Below are 12,074 nucleotides of genomic sequence, written 5' to 3'. Positions count from 1 at the left end.
ATATATATATATATTATATAGATTTATAAAATATTATTCATATAATAAAAGTATAATTTCAAACAAAATCCTCGCATTTAAAACAATATATATATATTTAAGACAACAAATGTTTTGTCGAATAAATATATGTTCTACATTAGTATAGACGAATTCTTAAGTAAGACAGTAGCAATATATATATATATATGTGTGTATCTCATATAACGCATTTAGTTGACTCCGTGAAACTATCCAAATAAATATAACGACGCTGGTAACTAATTTATTTTTAAGACTACTAAATGATAATAGAGTTGTCAAATAAAATATAATATAAATATAATATAAATTGAATTATTTCCTTTAATCAACGTTGAACAGACTTTGTTGAACAGACTGAAGTTAAATTCGATTGAATAAAATTTGTTGAACAAATCTGCAAACGATTTAATGTGTTTAGTTGAACAAATTTTTTTCAGTGTACTTATAAATTTCTAATATATTACATGTTTATCGTGGTTTATATAGCAGTTGGGTGAGGGGAATGAAATATACAGAAAAAAATATAATAATCATCCTTCCCTGCTTGGGGACGCGCGACTTTCATTCGAAATAATTCCCCCCCCCCTCCCCCTATTCGATAGTATCAGTATCCGAAAAAGGATTGAAATAGATTCGTTTGGTCATTGCTGAATCCAATTTCTTAATTTTTTTAACCCATTTCAATCTAATTCAAATATAAGCAATGCTTGAATCCATTTTAATCCATGACGTGAAATTGAAACTACAGGATTCCTTTCAATCGAAAAAAAGTTTTACGGAAAAAATAAGCTATGCAATTCATTTTAATCAATATAGAATTGAAATGACATAATTCTTATTCTTTCAATCCAATGTATTCTTCAAATTTATTTTTGCCCATAATACGAGACTGAAAGCAAGTTTTATTCTTTTCAATCGAAAAAAATTTTTTTAATTGTTGAATTAATTTCAATTCATGACATAAGATTGAAACAAAGTTTTTTTTATTTCAATAAAATAATTTCATATTTTTGGAAATATATCTTGATGATGGATTCTCAGTTTAAATATTGATAAAATTATACTCACTGTGCGTTTTTGTAGAAAATAAAAGAATCTGCCAGAAAAAAAGCGTCGCTTTATTTCGTGAAATATTAATCTTAAATTGAAGACAGGTTAGGAAATCTGTCAGGGCATTCATAAAAGAAATACAATTTAGCTATACGTGAATATCTTTTTAATAATATCTATTGAGCAGATATGCCACAGTTGTATTAGGTGCTTCAATTAATTCTCGCTGCTTTTTGCTACAAAAACTCATGTTTACATTCATTGTTTCATCAAACAGGCATCTGATATTTTATTCACAATATTGTGCATCGATAACTATAATCTTTTCGCTCTTTTCGGGTAACAAATGGATTCCGCAGTAAAAAAAATTCAGATTTTTTCGAGGTAATCTAGTTATCGAGCTATTTTTTGATATCTTCGAAATAATTGAAGATTGCTCAGAAAGACCATGCTCCATCGATCGAATCAAATGATAAAATCTGAAAGAGCAACGTCTAGTGAATAGGACAGGTGGGATAAGACATCCCGTCCAAGTGCCTTCCTTCATTGATTCTGCAACATGTGATCTAGCGTTGTTATGAAAAAGAATAACTCTGTCATGTCTTTTGGCGTATTGCAGGTGTTTTTCTTTGAGTCCTTGATTCAAATTGAATAATTGAAGTCAGTAGCGTTCAGCATTGATAGTTTGATAAGATTGCAACTCATAGTTACACTATATCGACTTAATCCAACCAAATGCATAGCATGACTTTTTTCCATAAATATCTTGTTTTGATGTTGATATTGATGGTTCGTCAGGACGCATCCATGATTTCTTGCATGATTTTTTAGGATTGTCGTAACGAATCTATTTTTTATCGTCAGTCATAATTCGATACAAAAACGACTTCCGTTTTTGTCTTTGAAGCAGCAATTCACAAATGACTAAACGTTTCGCAATGTTCTCTTTCTCTCAATTCATATGGAACCCAATTTCTTAACTTCTGCATCATTCCTATTACTTTTAAAAATTTGCTAACGGTTGATTCATCGACATTTAATGTTTCCGACAATTCTTTGAGCGTCTGATATGAATCTTTTTAAAGTAATGCTTCAATTCTCCCTTTTCAAACTTTTTCAGCTGACCAGGGTACTTTTTGTTATTCACATCAAAATCGTTGTTTTTTAATGTTCTAAATCTCTATAAGAACATTGTTTCAGATAAAGTATGCACTCCATAAGCCTCCATTAAAAAATGATGACTATTCAATCATCGATTATCGACGAAGATCAGTGATAGCGAATAAATCGCGCTGTGATTGCAACTGCGCTTTTTTTGCTTTTAACAAACTGTTGTTTTCATGGCGATTTTAATCAGCACGGAGTACGATAGACACTGCATAAATAGCTTTCCGATAGGCAAGAATGAATTATTTGACAAGCCTAAACACGTTAGTGAAACAAACAGCAACTGTTGCCGACTCCCGTCATCCTGATAACTTGAAGTCAAGTTGCTTATAACACAGATGAGAGAAGAAAGGGTCTTCAAACATTTTCACTCATCGTCAATCTCAACGGCATCTCACGTAATGGTCGCTTCCTTTCTTTTGTTGTTATCCTGACGGATAACTCTCAGGCAGTGAGTTGTTCCACTAATGAGTGTCCGATGAATTAACTCGAACAGGCTTATCTGACGGTCCGCCCTGGATAGCCACACGACCACGCTTTACCATGTCGTTCCTTGTCGTATCTGACGATCTCAGGCGGTGCCTAGCAAGCATTATTTAATTACGACGTCTGATGAACGATTCAGCACATGCCTCATGCACACCTCGTAAACGGAGCCTGATCGGCTCAGGCTAAGATCCGTAAATAATCTACAATCATGACATCATTTTAAAATATTGTGCTTCTTTTTATTTTATAAATAACTTCTCTGTAAAAGAATTTCTGTAGTCATAGGTCTTCGTTAATAATGCATACCTTATGATACCTTATTCAAAATATATTCACTTTCTTATTATTAATCTGCTTTCGGTTCACCTTCACAGTGCATTTCGACCAGCCGGATCCCCTACTCTTGTTCTTATCCCAATGACCTTCAACGGCAAATTTCTTAAGATTAAAACAGAAAAATAATCTTTCGCGAATGCTCTTTTTTGATACAACACCCGACATTTTTAATGCGATAAAAAATTATGTTCTTTGCATCCGATCAAATGTTACATACTGATTATTAAAACCTATTGATAGGTTGATACTTTCATGTACATCAGCAATCACTTTCGGCCATGTTGAAATAGCATAAATATCTTCCGGTTAACAGCAAGAATTAATTCAAGCATCTAATACATTCCTTAATATTCAAGGTTTATGAATCATCGAGATAGCAGTTCCCATATAATTGTAGAGGTCAAGCATGCAAGACATGGTACAGCTTCAAGATGGATGACTGTTTGAGAGCATCATAAAAATTAATTCTCTAAGATGATTCTTTAGATGAAAACATTTTTTTTATTATAATTTTGTCATGTGTGCATTTTAGAATGTACCAATTTATAATACTTATTTTAGCAATAAAACTAGAATAATTAATTTTATAGCTGATTGATAATTTGAATCTATTTGAATCTATCTGACTCCATAAAAAATGAATCTGTTTGAATCCATTTGAATTCATAAAAAAGAATTATGTTCTATTCCCATATATGAATAGAAAATGATTTTATCACATTCAATTCTTTTCTGTTCATATATATATATATATATATGTTAATGTATAATACTGATGGTCGTGCGACTTTCACCTAAAGCGATTTCCATTCCACCTGCTTGGCGGCGCACGACTTTCATCCGAAGCGACTCTTATCCCATCTCCCCCCTGCTAGGGAGCGCACGACTTTGACTCGAAGCGACTTCCATTTCAACTCCTTCTCTACTTCAGAAGCGTTCGACTTTTCACGCGAAATGAGTTTCATCTCTCGCCCCCCCCCCCTCCCGTCTAGGGGCACGAAGTGAAGTAGATCTTCTTGGAGATCAAGGTCAATATCAAAGTCAGAAGTGATTAAAATGAATTATATAAAGGTAATTCATTCGGGTGGTATATAACTTTACTTAAACGTTTTTGACATTAAACTTTCTTGTTGATAAAAATCCATTTAAGGACATTCATTTGATGTCATTTAGAGTGTTTCTGCCAAAATTTATGAAAATCGAGGGTACGATATTTTCAGAAGTTTATTCATAATTTTAATTCCGCCAGAGATGTTGAAAATCGCCCCTGTCAGTCCTAAGTCTGGATGAAGGAGGAGGATTCGGAAGCAAAGTTGGTTGCCTACCTCCGACAAAAAATCCCGCACGCTCACAGAACCAACGACATGCCTCAGAATAGGACAGATACAACAATAACGAATCAGGCAAGACACAGGACAAACAAATAAGATAATACATAATGCAAAAAAGAAGAGAAGAAACATCCTGAGATGCGGGAGCTAGAATAACTGCAGCTAGAATGGAAGAAAGCAGGAAATCCTGTTGAAATTGGAAGAAGGAAAAGTATTGTATATGCGCGCTGTCAGAGACTAGGAAAAGAGGGAAAGGAGACATATCCCTACCCTACTCCATCCTCAAGTAAGCGGATCGGATAAGGACAAACGAGCAAAAGCGGGTAGGAATTTTGATTAGCAAATTCAAGCATATCATCAAAGATACCAGTTATAATGAAAGAATTATCAAATTAGTCATCAATTTAAGCAAAGAGAGAATCCACTTCGTCAACGTTTATTGGCATTTGATGCCAATAAAAGTAAAGAAGAAACAAAGGCTTTCTGTAACACCTTACAAAAAGAAAATAGACAAAATATCTGATGAAAGAACGCTGATAATGGAAGACCTGAATGCCAGAGTCAAGAACACAATTGTAAATGGTGCAATGCAAAAATTTAATAAGCCATAAGTCAATGACAATGAAGAAGCATTGATAGCCTTTTGCACTCACAATGAGCTAAGGATAAATAACATCTTCTTTGATCACAAACCATAACATAAACTTGGTATAATACAAGGGGGCAAATCTTCATGCTTGACTTCATCATGTCGAGCAATATACCCTAGTCAGATTATTGTACGGACTCTTTCCTCTACGAACATAAAATTATAAATTGCTCCTCAAGAAAATCCATGCCACCACATGTATAAATAAAAAAAAAACCGAAGCCTATCGTCGAAAAACTAAATCGAGTCGATGCAGGACCAAACGGTGAAAACCTATACACAAATCGGCTAAAGCTAAAACTAGAATAAAACGGTACGAATAAGGGACAACTAATGGAAGGCCTTTGAACGGAAGGGAAAACAGAACATACCCTCTGAAATAGGATTCGCTTGACTGTCAGAGACATATAGAACATACAGGACATGTTGAGATGGAGACGTGTAGACATGAAGAAGAGAATGAAATGATACATATAACGAACATGTAAGACAATAGGATCGCAAAAATAACCAGGAATGGAAAACCTCGCACCAGACGCCTCCAGGGAGTTCTCCTAAACAATGAAAGGATAACTGAATATCGTCTTCACAAGAAGCATAATAGTTGGAAAAACAAGCTCGAAGCCTATTTCAAAAAGAAGAAGATCCATAATCCTTACTGGACAATTTTTTTGTGTATTTTTGGCAATGCATAGGCTTTCTGTAGAATATCATCGGGAACATATGATCGTCTATAAGTGTACTCGTTTATATATCCCCTATTTCTCCATCTTCTCAAGAAAGTACCCACTTCCAAAGTGAGTTTTTTTTAACGGATCTTTTTTTACTATATAGGTTTTATTGTATAGATGTCAACATCAGAAAGCAGCGTTCCGTTTTTAAATTATAGTCGTTTATATTAAATATAACTGTAATGTTGCCTTTGTCAGCTCTGATAAAAAGAACCTTGGGATATTTTAATATTTTGAAGTAAAACATTCTTTGGATATTATCCATTCTTTAATTAATCAGTTATTCCTGTTAAATATATCAGATTGATTTAGATTGGTAATAATAGAGATCACTTTATTTTTAATAGAATTACTAATTGTTTTTAAAATACACAAATTTAAAAATATTGTTTTCGGCACTTTTTATCAATTGTATAATGGATCTTTTTTTGTTAAATATTAAGAGGGAAGTTGAAATGACCATCTAATTACATTAATAATTTAATCAAGAATATTAATCTTTTATGAACCAATTCCTATGTATATTGTTTAGCATTGTTTCCGAACTAAACTCCGAAGGAGTTGCAAGTTTGGTATACTTTTTTCGACGATAATCTTATTGCAATAAATCTCGCTAATAAGATTAGGAAACCTGAGAATTCATATTACTTTTTAATAATTTTGTGAAGTATTTAATTGATTTTCCATTTTTTCTGTACTTAACATTTCTATAGATAATAAATCAATTTTTTTAACAACAATATCAAGAGTGTACAGGATTCTTAAGAATCAAATATAACGAAAAAATTATTTTAAAACATAAAAACTTAAACGAGAAGTATATTTAATATAATATTCTATAAATAATTAAAAATTATATATATATATATATATAAATTACATGACATGTTTCAGTCTCACGATTGATCTTCAGATGTGAAAATCATATATGAATAGGTGATGTTAAATTGATTAAACGCAATCAAAGAAATAGATAAAATTATGAACACGTTAATGAAGACCAGAGAGATGTTTTGTAGAGAGATGTTTTGTAGAGAGACGGAAATTACTCGCAAAATGATTGAACGACCAGTTGTTTAAAATTTTCCGTTGTTCTGGAAAAAAAATCAAAATAAATTAAAAGAACAAAAAAGATCGAGTAAAAGTGTCACTCTTGTAAAATAACTAACCTAATATTTAGCATGTCGAGAAGATGCTCGTCTTATTAAATTATTAAATTATTCAGCGTTAGTGCAGCATTAATTTGTGATGAAATATCAACATCACAGTGGAAAATTTTGTCACAATATAAAATTAACGATGTAGAGATAAAAATTAATATATTAAAAATATTAAAAATGAGACCAGTGTTAATGTATGTTACTTTATGTTGTTGTTTGACAGACGAACACTGACTGAAGAATAATAAAATTATCTTGGTATTGCATGTCAGATTTTGTTTATTAACAATATGTAAGCTTTATGTTGGCCCTCAATATCTGTTTGTAGATTTAGATTGCTTTTTTCTTTTTTAATGTTTAACATTTCTGAAATTAAACACTTATTATAACAAGATTCTTCATCTAAAATTTTAATGTTATTCCAATTAAAGTCATCGTCGTGTTGTAACCTGTTGTTCCATTATCACTGATCGAGATGTTTCACCGAATATAATTCTTGTGTTCATTAATTCTTGTTTTTAGTTTTCTGTTTAAATGTACTTCTCGTTTGAGTTTTTATGTTGTAAAATAATTTTTTCGTTATATTTGACTCTTAAGTGCCACTCTTAATATTATTGTAAATTAAGATCCTTTGATCTTACAATAATTTATTCAATTTTTCTATTTATCCTATTGACTATAGACGATATTCCTCTTTTCATGAATGAAGAATGTTGATTCTATTATGGTAAATATTATGAGATGTTTTTACAAATAATAAACAATTTCAATCTCACATACTCTAAATGTTTGTATGTGTCATTTAGTTCTAATCTTATCATTTTATACGCAAAATTAAATTTAATTCTGTTACAATTTAGGTGGATTTTTCGAAACTAAACTCAACAACTCAACTTACTAAGTAGAAATTAAAAAGTTTCTATTTAAAGTTTTGATACAACGTTCCCTCAGATTCGACATGAACGATCGATGAAAAAAGCCAGGGAGGAACATTTCACAGAATGGAAAACCTAGACGAAGATAAAAAACTGCTTACGCCATCTTCTAGCTATTTCTTAAATTAAAATGCAATCGCTCGACATGAACAAACTTGCTTCAAAACAAATATAGAAGTGAATATAAGTCTAAATCTCTATCTATATCCTTTTAATTATATAACAATAAAAGCGATGTAATTTCTTAGTTATAAAAAAGACAATTGTATTCTCTAACATTCCTCCTCCATTTAATGTCTTCTATGTTGCAATTTTATGTCTTCTGATGTCTTCTTTGTTAAGTCCGGAGCGTAGAGCCGCAAATTGTAATTCAGATAATGGTTTGGTAAACACATCAGCTATTTGTTCCTTTGATGACAGATAATGAATCCTCATAAATCCTTTTTCGTAGAGATCTTGTACAAAATTATATTTGACGTCGACATGCTTTAGTCGTTTATGCTCCCACTTAGCAAGAAAATGATTGATTGATTGTCTTTATATACAATGGATAGCAGGAGTTGAAGTACCGAAATCAGATAAAAGATTATATAGGATATTCTGTTTTAAATGATCCAACCCAATATCTTGAAAACTACACCCAGTAGACAAAAATGTTTCAGACAAAAAGTTGTTTGTCTTGAAGAGGGATGGTGCCATTGATTTGACTTTGGATAGTCCTCTGAAGGACGTAAAAGTCACGTAAAAGTCGCCTTCAATTTTTTAAATGGAATCCCCTATTTCTCATTACAAATTCTTATAGTTCATCTCACGAGTTTTCCAAAACACTATAACTAAGTAACTTTTCGTTGCGTATTAGTTAAGTTAAAAAGCAAGATTGGTACTGATCCGATTAAGATAACATCGGAACAGATCCGGCCAATTAAGGCAAGATCGGGACTGATCCAATCGATTAAGGCAAGATCGCGCAGGACTGGATCCGGCCAATTCGATCCATGTCAGAATCTAATTTTCATGTGAAAGGATTATGATCTTAATAAGTGTTCAAATAAATGTCCATTATTATCCACATATAATTGAACTCAATGTTCAAAACTGTTAACTGTCAATAAAAGTACATTTCTTGGAGTGCTACGGCAGGTAAGAGTTATACTCTCTCTTGTTGTGGGTATTTTTGAGTATACATCGTTTTCCAAGTATCCTCATAAAAAGAAATCTAGATTTGACAAGTATGGAGATCTAGGACACTACGACACTGGTCCACCGCGTTCTGTCTATCTATTGTACCTGGGAATGGAACATCTACCAGGTGTATAAGCTTAAATCCGTTGTTTTTTAGTCAGAAAAATACATTTTTTTTCCTAGGAAGCAAAAACAAATTTATTCAAAGTACTTGCCCTCGCTAACTATACATTTTTCCCATCTTTCGGGCAATTTATGTATACCACGCCAAAAAAATTCCTCATCTTTCGAGGCAAACCACTCATCAAGCTATTTTCGGACGTCTTCGTAAGAATCGAAGTGTCGCTCAGCGAGCGCGTGGGCATCGACGAAAACAGGTGATAGTCAGAAGATACCAGATCTGGTGAGTAAGCGGGATGGGGTAGCACTTCCCGTGTCTTCAAGTAGTTTTGGACCATTGTTGACGTGTGCGATGGTACGTTGTCGTGGAGGAAAATCAGCTTGTCATGTCTTTTCCAATAATGCGATCTTTTTCTACGCAGAGAACGGTGCAATTTGATCAGTTAGTAGTAGCGGCATTAATAGTTTCACCAGGTTTTAACAGCTCGTAGTAGATGATACCCTCCTGATCCCACCAAACGCAAAGCATCGTCTTCCATCCGAAGCGATTTGGTCTTGAAGAAGATGTTGATGATTGGGCGGGATTAACCCAAGATTTCTTGCATTTAGGATTCTGAAAATAGATCTACTTTTCATCGCCTGTCACAATCTGATGCAGGAACGACTTTCTTTTTTGTCTGGCAAGCAGAATTTGGCATGTGTTTTGGCGTCGCTCCATCTGTCTATCGTTCAGTTCATGCGGCACCCATTTTTCGATCTTTTGAACCTTCCCCATGGCATGTAACCGCATGAAAATGGCTGCTTGAGAATTGCTCAGCAAGCATTTTTTGCGATTGGGTATCGTCCTCGTCCAAAAGAGTCTGCAATTGATCTCAACTTTCCTGAGCCGATTTTCACGCTTCTTGTCACTCAGGTCAAAATTGTCGTCATTAAATCGGCGAAACCAATCTCTGCACGTTGTTTCCGATGAAGCATTGTCTCCATAGGCCTCCACAAGCATTCGATGCGATTCGGCAGTCAATTTCTTCAAATTGAAACAGAAAAGCATAGTTTCCCGCATATGCTTTTTTTTTAGCAAAAAACTAGACATGATTACGAAAGAAAAAATGTATGTTATTGTATGAAATTGCTGATGATGTGCACTGGTTAATGTTGACAGATATCAAACACATAAAAAAAAGTGTATTGTGTGCCCAGGGTAGCTTTGTACGCTCATTAATGCCATCTATGAGCAAACAGCGGATTTAAGCTTACACACCTGGTAGAACAAGCATACCAGAAACAGACTGTCTATTATAATTTGCGAAAAAGCGATCGAAGTTTCGAAATTGGAAACTTAGTACTGCGGTGGCAACGCAAGTTATCGTCGATGGCTCAAAATGTTGCTGCGAAATTGTCATCGAGTCAGGGACCTTTCCGAGTAAGTCGCGTTTTGCCACCGGTCGTATATGAATTCGCTAATTTTGGTGACACACTCGTTGGAAAAGTTCACGTTAAATATTTCAAATCTTATTATGCCTCTGATTAAATCCTTCTTAATTCCGGATCTTAATTCGAAATTAACGGAGTTACCGAGGAAAAATACCGCCCCGAGCTACCGAGAGAGAAGAGCTAATGAAAGGCCAGAGGATGGTGGAACAGCTCCTGAGGGCTTGCGAGGAAAGGGGGGAAACTGGGAGATCTTCGAATACCTACAAGAGAGGTAGCTCGGCTTCTGGTGAGATGTGGAGGGGGTAGAGGGAATCTTGCTACACCACCGGGGCGCAGTAGTGAGGGAATGGCCCTCGACATGAGACGTCGCTGCGGGCTTTTAATAGCGGCCGAAGCGGGCTGAGAAAAGGGTAAATGGAATCTCTGGAAAGAAAGAATGAGGGAGGAGCCGAGGGCGACTTTTCCGCGCGACTGAGCTTTCTGGTGACGTGGAAGACCGCCAGGCTCATCCTCGGAAGTAGGAATGCTACTGAAGTGGCGCCTGTTGAATTCCTCCATGAGACACCCCATAGGATCCGCGAGGCGAGGCGCATGAGAAGCTCCCACCCGAGATAGGCAACAACGCCCGGCGAGACTCTCGCCGGGACCAATGATGGCGACTCATTCGAGGTTCCCGGAACAACGACCCTCCATATATAAGCGAAGCAGTAGCCCCCGACCAGCGATTGCAGGATGCTGGAATTGTGGGGGAGGGACACACTGTTACTCTGCTCCCACCGAGCCGAATTTTGCTTCGAGTGCGGAAGAAGAGGAGTTGGATTCCGTTCTCAGCCGTCGGAGAGTGAACACCTCTCTGAAATACATACCGATTGTGAAATATATACAGCGCTTTCTAATCTAAATGGAATCTATGCATCTTTAATATATTATTGAAGTTTGGATTACTTGCTGTATTTGTTTGATAATGATCAAGACCGAAAGATTTGCCTGTGGAAGAAGAAGACGATTTTTCTGAGATTGATATTAGAAATTGAATCATTTGCACTTCTTCATAATTCAAGGAGAGGCGAGAAAAGAAAGAAGGAAATTAACCGGATTGCTTGATCAACCTGATTATCTGGTGAGCTTTTTAGGGTGTAAGACCAATATATTGTAATTAAGGCTAACGCTTTGATTAAATTTTTACTTTAAATTAAATGAAATATTCTTGAAGGATTGGTAGCTACTTTGAATATTCGATTTTGAAAACTAATCTGTGCTGCACTAGTATATTAATGTATCATTGACCTATTTGTACTGGAATTTTTGTTTCTGTAGGAGAGTTATATTATAATTATTTTCTGTATATTCTAGTGCAAGTTTGGTTAAACATTTTTATTTGAATTTGATTTCGCTTTTACTAATTATATTGTTAAGATATATAAGGTCCTACAATTTGATTTGCTCTGATTACATTATTTTTCTTTTTG

The 12,074-nt window shown here is 34.6% G+C and overlaps 1 protein-coding gene across 1 annotated transcript in view; it reads right to left on the bottom strand.

Moving 5' to 3' along the window:
* The window catches only part of LOC105620824, a 22,105-nt gene extending 10,930 nt beyond the window's left edge, over positions 1–11,175 (bottom strand). The window contains exon 1 of the mRNA XM_012202303.1: positions 10,870–11,175. Coding sequence (XP_012057693.1) covers positions 10,870–11,175 — 306 coding nt within the window. The remainder of the gene's footprint in view (positions 1–10,869) is intronic.
* Between the last annotated feature and the right edge of the window lie 899 nt (positions 11,176–12,074).

This window comes from Atta cephalotes, assembly GCF_000143395.1.
Source record: "Atta cephalotes unplaced genomic scaffold scaffold00029, whole genome shotgun sequence".
NCBI lineage: Eukaryota > Metazoa > Arthropoda > Insecta > Hymenoptera > Formicidae > Atta > Atta cephalotes.
The sequence above is the reverse complement of the archived record's forward strand: the minus strand, read 5'-3'. Positions and strand labels throughout refer to the sequence as shown.